At 46.9% G+C, this 12,753-nt stretch overlaps 1 protein-coding gene across 1 annotated transcript in view; it reads left to right on the forward strand.

The window, feature by feature from the left end:
* The window catches only part of LOC103260409 (RNA-binding protein Musashi homolog 2), a 218,979-nt gene that overhangs the window by 68,629 nt on the left and 137,597 nt on the right, over window positions 1-12,753 (forward strand). Inside the window, exon 2 of the mRNA XM_021712346.1 lies at window positions 1,767-1,815. Coding sequence (XP_021568021.1) covers window positions 1,779-1,815 — 37 coding nt within the window. The 5' untranslated portion in view covers window positions 1,767-1,778. The remainder of the gene's footprint in view (window positions 1-1,766; window positions 1,816-12,753) is intronic.

A 12,753-nucleotide genomic window follows, 5' to 3' on the forward strand; every position in this document is an offset into this window, starting at 1 on the left:
GAGTAGCTGATGGGTGAGGATGAGATAGGTACCTTGTGGAATAAAGGACTGGATCATAACTACTTTCAAAAGGAGTGTATTCCAACACCCAGTCTGGTTCATTAACTGTGAGTGTCTTGAGCTCCATGTGGCGATTGAGTGTGGATCATGAAGTCTTCTTTTTTTCTCTCTCTTTTCCATTTTTTTGAGTCGGGTTTCATTCTGTTGCCCAAACTGGAGTGCAGTGGCACAATCAGATACTTTTCAGCATCGACCTCTTGGACCCAGGCGATTCTTCCACCTTAGCCTCTCAAGTAGGTGGGACTGTAGATGCGTGCCCCCACACCCAACTAATTTTTAAAAATTTTTTGTAGAGATGAGGTCTTGCTATGTTGCCCAGAAGTCTCAAACTCTTAGGCTCAAGCAATCCTCTTGCAGTGACTTCCCCGAGTGCTGGGATTACAGGCATGAACCACTGCTCCTGGCCTCTGAAATCTTATGGCTAAAACTATCCAGAAGGGTTGCAGGATGCGTGGGAAGGGTCTGGAAGGGATTAGGAAGAGAGGCAGAGGATGCCTTTGGTATGTTCTTATTTTCTTCTCTTTGATGTTTTTGAAAAGGTCCTGGCATCAATATACTAGTTTGTTGGTGTGGCCAGAACAAAGTACCGCAGACTGGAGGGCTAAAGCAACAGAAATTAATTTTCTCACAATTCTGGAGGCTAGAAGTTCAAGGTCAAGGCGTGGCAGGGTTGGTTTTTTCTTGAGGCCTTTCTTCTTGGCTTTTAGGTGGCCGTCTTCTCCCTGTGTAGGTACATGGTCTTTCCTCTGCGTGTGTCTGTGTCCTAATCTCAATTTATAAGGACACCTGTCATATTGGATTAGGACCTATCCTGATGACCTCCTTTCAGTTTAATTACCTCTTTAAAGTCCTTCTCAAGCCGGGCTCGGTGGCTCAACCTGTAATCCCGCGCCTTGGGAGGCTGAGCCCCCGGGTTCAAGACCTGCCTGGGCAACTTGGTGAGAGCTCATCTCTACAATAAATCAAAAATAGCCAGGTGTAGTAGCACACACCTGTAGTTCCAGCTACTTGGAAGGCTGAGGCGGAAGGATCGCCGGAGCCCAGTAGGTCGAGGCTGCGGTGGCCGGGAGCGGCCACGGCACTCCAGTCTGGGCGACAGAGTGAGACTCCAACTCGAAAAAAATAAAATAAATAAAGTCTTTCTCTCCAAGTACAGTCACATTCTGAGGTATTGGGGGACAACAATATGTATTTTGGGGAATATAGTTCATCCTATAACAATCAAGTTGTTAAAGTTCCATTGTTTATAACTGAAAACAATGTAAATATTCATCAGAAGGGGAATAATTAAGAGATGGCTTCTCGCTCCATGAAATATCACACATGAGTTAAAACAGTGTTCATGGTGTAGTAACCTAGGAGTTGTTTGCAATATTTCAATGTTACATATAAAAAACAAGGAAAAATTCTGTATACTTTATGATTTAAACGATATTAAAATAGGCATAGTTTTTGTTGTTGTTTTGTTTTGTCTTAAGGTAGACACTAAAGGAAGATACACCAGTTATTAACTATAGTTGTACTGCGTGGAAAGACAAGCATTTTTTTTTTCCTATTTGCTTCCTATTTGCTTTTTTCAAATATTCTTTAGTGAGCAACTATTAATTCTACAATGGAGCCCCCCCAAGACATACACTCAGCATATAATATTTTGCGTACTTTGTTAAAATTCCTAAAGCAGCTTCTATTTTGTGTTTGTTTTGCAGGTGGAGGATGCGATGCTGATGTTTGATAAAACTACCAACAGGCACAGAGGTAAGGTGACCCCAGTCTAAAAAGGTCGCTGCTCTTTTCTCTCCTGGCCTCTCCCTTTCTGTCGCCCCCAGTCCCAATGACAAAAGATACAGTGAGGAAGAGTCCAGAATCAAGCAGGTAGAGGCACCATCTGTTGAAGATCCCAGTACTGGACAGTTGAAAGCCGATTTCCTTTTGGCTTGGGAACTCTCTTTGAATCGTGCAGCCATGCCCAACACACACATGCTGACCCACCTTTCTAATCCTGGCTCTCTCAGTCCCTTGCTAACCCCAGCACTAAGTGATCCAAGTAGAATTTATTCCTAGCAATTACTCAGTTGAGTTCTCAATTTGCACTGAAGGAGGCAGTTTAGGAGCAGACTGTCAATCTAAGAGCCAAAAAAAACACCACTGTGTTGTAAGTTTGTTCTATGTGCACTGCGGTTACAGCTTTTGAAATGCCCTGCTGCGTCTCTAGAATGTTCAGAGGGCATCTACACTTCTACACGTACTCATATTTTCTCATGTGCTCCTCCCATTCCATCCACCTAGCTGAAAATGGGTCTCAACCTGGGGCCTCTGAACCTCTGAAATGACATGCAAAATGGTGTATGTTTATGGTTTTCTTGGGTGAAGATCCCTGGCTTTGAACAGATTTACAAAGAGATCTCTGAACCTTACCCTTCCCCCCATCCCAAATGAACATGTTAAAATTAGTGCTTTAAACAGAAAAATTAGAGGAATCTAGAAAATCCTCCCTGGAGGTAGTAGAGTCAAAAGAGGTTATGACTTAGTGTTCTGTTCCCCGGAAGCTCAGGTTTCTGGGGTTCCTGTTAACAGGGCATTAATGAGCAGAGCTTCCTAAGCGGGTGGCAGGAAATGGTGGCTGGTGTTTTCCAGGGAAGGAGTGCGAGTGAGCAGTGTTTCCTTGCTCCTTGGATTGCATTTAGATGTTTCCTGTGTTGTTTACATTCCTGCTGTCACCTGTGATTAGAAGCAGTTACCCAGCACTGACTGTGTGTCTTTCCTGTTTGGAGAAGGCAGACTGAGTGAAAGGGAGGAAGGAGTGGAGTGGGGAACATTGCTGGTGGAGATAGGAGCAGGAGAGGCATGTCCCCAGCATGCCTGGTGGCCCAGCTTCTCATGCATCCCCCCACGGCATCCTCAGAATGGGAGAGGTGGGCATTGGATGGACGGCTATGGCATCAAGTGGTGTTTATGGTGAGAAGAGGTGGGCAGGGGGTAGAGGATGGGGAGTGGGGAGGAGGGCAAGGCGTAACCTGATGAGTTTTGTCCACTGTGGTGCCTGGGAGTGGGAACCCAGAGTGAGAGGAAGGCAGGGCCTTTTGGACAATTCAGTTGTCCTCCATCGTCACCACACTGTGTTGATCCAACTTCATGGTTTCCAAATCACGACTTCCACGTGCATCTCCAAATTGATCTCCACCGCAGCCCTCGGGGGTTGTTGTGGCTTCAGAAAATCACTTAACAACTTTGAGAAAAATCACTTATCGTCTTCATCTGTAAAACGGGGGTAATAATAACACCTTCTTAGGAGATTATTTGGAGAATGTAATGCCAGGCACCTAGTCAACTGTGCACAAGTGTCACCTCTTAGTGTTATCATTTTCATCACCTCTGTTTCGTTGGTGAAATAGTTAAGGCTCAGAGTGGGTAGCTGATATACCCAGCTTCTGAGCAGACTCAAACCTAGGACTGCTGATTTCAAATCCTGCTCTTTCTCTACTGTGTCCACACAGGGATGGCTTTGTTAAGAAGAGCATCGTCATCTATTTTATACTCGAGGTGGATGACACCCATTTGAATGTGGCACCCGGTGTTCAGTGTTAGGATTCATAAACCCAGAAGATTCCAGAGTGACTACCAGGCAATATTGTTGTCCTGTTTTGAAAAATCACTGAATGATGGTATTTTTGATCTGTGTGTCAGGCCCTGTGCTGGGGGTTTCCATGGGTAGCATCTCATTAACCCTTGCAGCCATGCAGGGAAAGAGGTTTGTCTTCAAGGACCCTGAGAGGGTCAGTTACTTGTTGAGGTCACATAGCTAGACATGGGCAGAGGTGGAGTCAAACTCAGGACTTCAGACTTCTGGGTAAAGCCCCCGAAAATGTGTCAGAGAAGTTGTCTCATTTCTAACCAGATACTGCTGGGGGTGAGGCCTCTTCCCTTTTTCCAAAGGGCAGAAAGACAGGATAGTGTTGGGTACAAAGATGAGGTGTTGGGCACAAATCTTGTTGGGCACAAATCTTGCCTGTCTGTGATTGGGCAAGAGAAGCATTCATTGCCTGCTGTGAGGTGGCGGAAGGTCCATTCTAGGGCCCAGTGCTTAGAGCATCTTTGGGATGTCATCACTGGCTCTCAGGACTTGAGATGGACATTGGCAGGAAGGAGAGTGGGCAGAGCCCTGCCGCCTGCACACTCCTGCCCCCAACCAAGCAGGGCCTGTGCGAGGACCGCCTGACCTGCCAGAGTTGACCTGTGGTGGATACAGGATCAACTCTAAACTTTATAGTGCCCAGAACAAGAGGAAAGGTGGGGCCTCTTATTCAAAGATGGCTAAGAATTTCAAGACGACCACAGAGCAGTAACCCTAGAGTAAAGCCCTTCTGAGCCCAGCCTTATGCCACTGCATCTCCATGAACCTGACCTGAGTGGATGCAGCCTGTGGGGACCCCTACCTGATGCTGGTGGGCAGGAGGAGAGAAAACAGGGGTTGCGGGGAAGACATGCAAAGAAGTTTCAAGAAGACAGATCAGGGACCTCCCACCCTGCTGTGTTCTCTCTGGGTAGACATATGTCATAGCCCCTCAAAACAGCCGAGAACATGTTTCTCTTTGAACTGGATGCTAAAGCTGGGGTCATACGTTAGTGAATTCAGAGCATTTAGGGGAATAAGAAATTAAAAAAGAAGAACATGTCACAACAGCAATACAAGTCATGTATGGCCCCACATCCACGGCCTGATGAAGTGTGCATTTGGAGTTCGGCGATAAGCCTGAGGAATAAAACCCTCCTGCAGCCACTTGGCCCCAGCCTCACCCTCAACCCCTCAGCTTCCTATATGCCATGATCTTATCACGAGGAAAGTGCTGCAGAGGCAGAAGTTGAGGACACCCTGGTTGGCCACTCCCCTTAAAGAGGCCCAGACCATTAACCCCAAGGTATTGTTGCTGGACAAGCTCGGCACTTCTCATCAAACTTCTAGCCCAAGCCCTGTGAGGCAGCCTGGGGCCTTGACTCATCCCCAGCCCCTGGGATTTTAACAACTACTTGTATACCCTTGGGGCTGTGACTGCCACAGTTCAGGAATAAACACAGGGAACTGGGCTTGCCTTCTGCGAGAGGGACCAAGGTCCTGGGGCCACTGAGGCCATACTTGTTATCAGGACCAGAGTAAGAACAGAATTTCCACTCCTTGCCCTTACAGGCCACCTCCTGTCCCTCTTGGTCCCCGTGGGGGCAAGGATGGCCCTCAGTTTATCTGCGTGGCTGCTTGATTCTCCGGTGCGTAGAACACCAGCCTGGGCCTCACAAGTGCCACGAGAGAGAACCTAGGTCATGGGAGATGATGAGTCTCCCACAAGGTGTATTCTTCCTGCCAGCAGGAAGAGGACCGGTGTCCAGTCTGTGATCCACTGTGGATGAAGCCATGGAAGTGTGGCGCTGCTCAGAGGTGGATCTGCTTCCAGCTTCTGTTCCTCCCTTGACATTTTCCCTGGCATGTTTCCTAACCTCTCCAAACATCTCAGCTTCTTCCTCTAAAAAATACGGGAATGGGATTCATAAGGCTGGGGACCTGAAATATGTTTCCATCTTTTAGCTCTCTGTCAGAATATTCAGGATGAACTCCTTTGTTATTTTTATGACTAGGGAAGGAAGTGAGCAGTTGTTGCAGGGTGACTTCCTTGGGAAGCCACTGTGGGATGGGATCAGCATGCTGAAGTTTATTAGGAAGTGCTCAGGAGCCAACTCTTGCCTTCTGAAATGGGATGGTCCCGCAGCTGTCCCCAGTTGGGCTGCAAGTACCATCCTTCACACCTATGTGCTGGCCAGTCACTGGATGCAGCCCACCTCCATTCCCGAGGGCTCTCTGGGCATCCTGACCCAGCACTCACCACAGTGGTGTCACAGGCCCCATCTCTGTCTAGACAGGCTGTGTGAACAAACTTGGTAGACATGGCCCCAGCTTTCTGAGGACTTGCATACTGAGTACTTAGCTCAGTCCCTGCACGTGCTGCTGAATCTTTATGACAGAAAACCACAGGTGAGCCAAGCTGCCCAGAGTCTGGTCACAGCAGAGCTTGGACATAAGCCTAGCCTGTCTGACCTGGAGCCCAGGCCCTAACCCGTGCTGGCATGGTGCTAGACAGCCATTTAAAGCAGGGGAGTTGGTCATTTTAAGGGCGTGAGTACTTTCTCGTGTTTCATCCTTCTTCACACCAGCCCTTCTGGCTGGATTAACTTGTCCCTCCATTTCCAGATGGAGAAACTAAGGCACGTGAAGTTCTGGAATGCCACATAGCAGTTTCCTGCATTCAGACAAGGAAGAGAGTCACTGGTAGATTCTTGCTTGGCCCCACCTGTCACTTCATCCTGGCCTTCCATGATGTCTTATGCCCAGAAGGAAAGAGAGAAATGGTGGCTTTCCAGTGTCCTCAGAGTTGTTTCATTTGCTCTCTAAAAGTTGTGAGAGGTGGGCCGAAAAGTAGGCTGATGGTCAAAGGATTTAATCATGGGGGCGCAGTTTGTTGCTTTAACCTTGCAAATACTCCATAAGATCTCCGACTCAGCATTAAGTATTGATCCCAAGGTGGGGCGGGAGGGGAGGGATAGGGAGGGAAGAGGCAGCAAGGGGTTGTCCTGATTTGCTCTTTTGCTGGCAGAATGCTTGGAGTGGAGAGCCAGCGGGAGGTAGGCCTCTCCCTCCACCATTCCCACAGGCTCAGCCCTGTTGGAGAAAGTGGAGTGCTGGTTGCCGAGATACATACCACACTCGCCTTCTTTTGGGGAAAGGAGCCCCCTCAATGTGAGGGGAACCTCAGCTGTCTCCCCCTCTGACCTCGGGGCCCTGGGTTCCTGCCCTGCTGGATTCCTCCAGGGGAGAGATTGGGGCCCATTGGAAAGTGGGCAGGGAGTCTCTGAAGCATATTTGTAGCCTGGTGAGGGTCTGCCAGCCAGGGAAGGGTTTCTGGCAGACATTCCTTACCCAGCAGGCCTGTTTGCTCCGGAACATTGCCAGAGGCAAAGGAACAGGATTCACTGGGAGAGAAATAAAGATTAGTGTGATGGATGACTTTTCTCCCAACAGTTAGCAGTTGCTTATTAAATACAATGCTAATGGCTTTGGAAGGGAATAACTGCTGGAGATAGCAGCCAGTGGCCCCCCAAAAGGGCCCCTCCCCCATAAGTACCCCAGTCCTGGGATGGTTTCTCAAGCCTCAGCGAACACCATCAGTAGCAGGCCCCTTGGACAGAGAGGGTCCTTTCCCCAGGTGACTGTCTCTTATCTGAGCTCCCAGGCTGGAAGGGCACAGTGGTAGGTGAACCTGGCCAAAACGGGGAGCTTTCTGCAAACGCACCTCTAGGCCATTGGACTGAGAACTTGGATTCTCCCTGGAAGTTTGCTCAGCATCTCTGTCCAGAAAAGCATTTGGCCCAAGTTGAAGGTCTCCGTAAATTGTGTAATCAGTTTATTTATTAAAATGGTGCCAGTAAGATGTAACTTAAACTGTGATAGAAGATAATTCTTTTCTAAGGAGAAAAAAACAGCCCTTAATGTCTTGAATACCTGCCAGACATTCACTTTTGAAATTGACCTCCGAAGTCCAGATTGACTCTTTTATGTAGGCTGTATAAAGATGATTAAGAATCCCACTGTAATTATTTGTTTATTGGTGTCTATTTCTCCAAAGAAGTAGGCATGTAAAAAGAATTTCACAAAGGCATAAACTAAATTTTAAAAAGTTTTAAAGCTTTGCTTCATTTGTAGGTGTGAGATGTCAGAGATAATTTATTTGTGTTTTTTCTAATAAGATTCTAACATTCTGACTTTATTTACCTAGGGAAGAAGGTTGGGACTCTATAAACTGTAGATGTGACTTTGTAGGGCAGAAGAAGAGGTTTTTGTCAAAGAGGATAATTCCCTCCAGAAGGAAAGTGTCCAGTCCAGGAGGAGAAGACTGATAAGGATCTGTAGAGTCACAGCTGGTGATGACACTTAGGAGGATGTGGCAAGGGGGCACCCTGCAAAACGCCAGTACCCACACTGACCCTCACTGGATCTGCAGCAAGATTTGCTGTTGGTCCTCCCTGCTGGCATTATACCTGTGGTATTTTCCCCACCGCTTAAATCTTCTCTCATCCTTTATGCTAATTGTTGATGGTGTCAGATCCTCATCAAAGCCTTCTTAAGTCTGGGATGTAGTAAGGGGTTTATTGGAAACCTGTCAACCAATAGCTGGTCGTTATTGTTATTGATCCTAATTCTGCACTTGGATTAGAAGCTGGTGACGAGAGAACAGCCAGTCTGTCACAGTCCGCCACCCACAGCCAAGGGTCTTGATCTCACAGAGCTTTCTATCTAGTCCATAGTGTGATGTAGCACGCCACATGGACTCCCTTATGCAAGTACAGGGTCTAGGTGAGGTTAGGTGATCCTGTTATCTTCCCAGGGTGGGCCATTGCCCGTGAGGGGCAACTGTCTAAAAAACACATTGACAAACAAGGGCTCTAGGAGACCGTGATCAGAATGGGCTAGAAACTCAATACAATTGAGTCTCCTCTAGTCCAGCTTGGGTAAAAGAGACTGGGGGAGGGGACTGTGATGTGGTTGTTCATCGCTGTCTTTGGGTGCCTGGAGAGCTTCTGTGTAACAGTTACATGCAGATTAAAGTTAGACACCCTTGAGTTAGAACAAGGAAGAATCGCCCGGTCCAACAGTGGCCATAAGTAGACAGCCATTGCCTCTTCCCCAGATTCTCTGGACTGAAGGTTCTGTGCTTAAAGCCAGTGCTGCATACCACATGCCCACCGTGAGGGGCACACCCCCTCTCCACTCCCTTAAATGACTTTAGCCTAGGCCCTGTAACCTTGCAGCTGTGGAGGGTAAAAGGGGGGCAAGATAGAGAGCTGCAGTCTACTCTTTGCCATCTTTCAGAGACCAGCCCCGGAGCTGTCTGCACATTTTATTTTCTTGTTAAATAAACACCATTAGCCTTCCCAAGAAATTGGTGCAAACATGACCTCGCAAATAACCAATTAAAAGGGCAGGGTTGAAGGGGAATGTGAATTTGAAAACATGTAGAGGAGGCCATTAAAGATTCCTGTTGAACCTGGCAACATCGATCCGAGACCTTAATTTTATTTCTGACAGGAAAGCAAGGAGTGTGCTTTAATTTTTTTTCCCTGTGCTAACTCAATTCCGGAAGCGCCCATTCCGGCGCTGTCTCTTGAGATATTAATCAACACAGTAGCTTGGGTTCTGTTCACCTGCTTTTCTTTGTAGACACGGAGTAATACAAAGCCCTCAACTCCCCAGCAACAGGGCTGGGGACAAGGTCCCCAGGGCAGAGGGAGCCCTTAGAGCCAGGGGAGTTGGGGGGGGGTTGGGGTGGGATTTGGCACCCTGGATGAGCTGCAGCTTTTTAGCCAAAGTATAAATCTTAAACTTCTTTCCTTCAGAATAAAAGCCCTGGCACCAAAAGGGTGGTGACCTAATAGGTCTTCCTGCCTCCCCCTGCTGTGGCCCACGGAAGCAGAAAGGGAGTGGGCTCAGGGCAGCAACTTCATTGACCCAGAAATGGTTTTTTGTAGAGAGGGACAATGAGGCTTTTGTTTGGTCCAGCTCCCATAGAGGCCCAGGCTCTGACTCTCACAACATGGTTTAGATCTCGGTGAGGGCAGCATGTGGAGGCCTGAAGAGAAAGGAGCCTTTAGCTTGATGACTTGGCTAAAGGCACCCCCTTTCTTAGCATCACGGCACTGTCAGGGACGGAAGGAGGCTGGGCTGGAGTCACCACAAACTGTGGGTGGTTGCCTCCATGTTGGGCCCTGAGGTTCCGAGAGGAGCCCCGGTTGATATGCAGCTGGGGGCTGGAGCCTGGGTTTTGAGTTTGCAGATCAGAGGGCAGACGCTCCCCTGCTGTGTGTCTACACATCAGTGCTGAAAAGAGCCTGCGTTTTAGAGCTCTGCCATAATTGGTTTCAGATCCCTGCTTCCCCATGGGCATGGTCCCAGGCAAGTTACTGACCTTTTGTCCTCTTGTGGAGAAGGTAGCACACCTGTCTGAAAAGAGTTAAATGAGTTAAGTCACATAGTGCCCACAGCATGTGGTGGTGAGGGCCCAGCAGCCTAGGGTCTTTCCTTTTTTCCCTTAAATAGAACCACAGGTTTAACTTCTTTAGACAAACCAACTAAAATCTGTGTTTGAATTTTTGAGAACTCTAGTCTTTAAAATTTTTTTGTGGGTGTTATTCCTGCCCTTGGCACACAGACATATGCTTATATATGCATAGACTATTTCTGAAAGAATGCCTGAAAAACTGATAAGAGTTAAAATGCCATAGTTGGTTAAAGAACACATTCCAGAGCCAGATGTTTGGTACTTGAATCAGAACTCTGTGATTTAATAGCTGTGTGACCTTGGGCAAGTTACTTAACCTCTCTGTGACTCAGCTTATTTATCTATAAAATAGGAAGATAACATCAAGTTAGCCTGAGGCTTACATTATTTAATAAGTATAGAAGGCTTGGAACAGTCTGGACATAGTAAGTAAACACTCAAATATGTCTTATGTCCATATACACGTATCGTGTTCAAACGTACATACATTAAAAAAAAAGTACATTTGTTAGAAAGTGTTTGTGCCACCAGGCACAACGGCTCACGCCTGTAATCCCAGTACTTTGGGAGACTGAGGCGAGAGGATTGCCTGAACCCACAAGTTCGAGACCAGCCTGGGCAACATGACGAGACCTCATCTCTACAAAAAATTAGCTTGCATGGTGGTGCACGCCTGTAGTTCCAGCTCCTTGGAAGGCTGAGGTGGCAGGATCGCTTGAACCCAGCGGGTCAAGGCTGCGGTGGCCGTGAGCGTGCCACTGCACTCCAGCCTGGGCGGCAGAGTAAGACTCCAACTCAAAAAAAAAAAAAAAAGTGTGCCATTTTTATGGGGAAGAGGATTAAGTGACCCAGAGATACAGAGATGTGGGGAAATTTTTACTTTATCATCATTTACCTTTTGGATTTTTGTATCATATGCATCTATTACTTACTCAGACATTTTTTAAAGCTTACACTGAAAAAAATTCATCCCAATGTGAAGTGTCAGCATAGTATCTAACAACATAAAAGAGAATTTTCAAAAGAAAACAAATCTACCCCATCTGAGCACCCTGCCACAATAACTGTTGCCACTTCTACCTTGTTCCTGACATTTGCATAAATATCTTTAAAGTTGTTGCAACTATGGGGTTAGTACAGCCTATGGAGTCTGGTACCTTGTTGAGGAAGGTAGGGGCCCTGCCTCCTCCGAGCTTCCTGTCTCTCCAGGGATAGGGACCAAGGAGCCCCAAACTAGCAAGACAATGATTGTATGCAGCTGAGAATCTTTTACCTCTGAGTCGCCTCTGTCTTTTTCCTTCCATAAACAGATGATCAGATAGATAGATGAGGATTCTGTTAGTAGTTTCTGCTCTTCCCAGGCAACATGCTATTATTAGAATAGCCAGACTGGCCCCAGTCTGAAATGAGGCCTGGTTTGTTTCAGTTTATCCAAGACCAGAGGAGAGAAAGGTCAGGACAGGAAGGCCCTCTGTCCCAAGAGTTCAAAGTGCTTTTTAATTAGAGGGAAAAAAGTTAAAGGCATTTTCCTACCTCAAGTTGTGATTAGTAAACATGTGGGGACTTTACAGAGTGTGGCAAATATAGCACCCTCCTCTGCATCCCATTGTTTGTAGCTTAAGGATCAAAGCAGCACCCATGTGCTGTGAAGTGTCTGGGCCATGTGGTAGAGGGGAGACAGCTTAGGTCTAGGGTCACACTGCAGGGTTCAAATTCCAAAGCTATCACTAATCAATTGCTGTGTGATCTTGGACAAGTTATTAAACTTCTCTGAACCTCAGTTTTCTCATCTATTAAATGGGGTTAATGTTAGCAACTCATGAACTTGTGAGGTTTAAGTGAGATAATTAATCTGTGTGAAGCATCTAAGACTATCTGTAAATGTTAACTTTATTATATTAATTATTGTTATTTTACTACAAATAAGAATACTGTTACTATCATTACTTGGGGAATATAGGCCTAAGACTTGTTGATTGCAGACTATGCTAACGCCCTTGAGGGCTGTTGTCAGATGCTATCAAGTTTTCCATGATAGAGGGTGTTATGGGTTGAATTTTGTCCTCCAAAAAGATTTGTTGAAATCCTAACCCCCTAGTACCTCAGAATGTGACCCTACTTGGAAAGAGGGTCTTCTGAGGTTTTACTGGCTAATCCGATGTGCCGGGTGTCCTTATAAGAAGGGACATGTCAAGGAAGAGACACAGGAAGATGCCCGTGTGACCTCAGGCAGAGACTGGGGTGATGCGGCTGCAAGTCCAGGATTGCTGGATATACCGGAAGCGAAGAGAACGGCATCGAACAGATGTTCCCCTAGAGGCTTTGAGAGAGCATGGCTCTGCTGACACCTTGATTTTGAACTTCTAGCTTCCAGAACTGAGACAGAATAAATTTTTGTTGCTTTAACGCCCCTAGTTTGTGGTAACTTGTTACAGCCGCCATTGGAAACTAAGAGGGCAAAGCAGTACTTTCTGTCTGACATGTCCCCTTGTCTGTCTCTGGCCTGCAGTGCTGGCTGTGCATTTCCTATCCACATCCTCCATCAACAAGATGGTCTGCAAGAGAAATTAGAGGAAAGACCTTTTGTGTAACAGAA

Source organism: Carlito syrichta, unplaced genomic scaffold, assembly GCF_000164805.1.
Source record: "Carlito syrichta isolate Samal-C Ts95f unplaced genomic scaffold, Tarsius_syrichta-2.0.1 Scaffold303195, whole genome shotgun sequence".
Classification (NCBI taxonomy): Eukaryota; Metazoa; Chordata; class Mammalia; order Primates; family Tarsiidae; genus Carlito; species Carlito syrichta.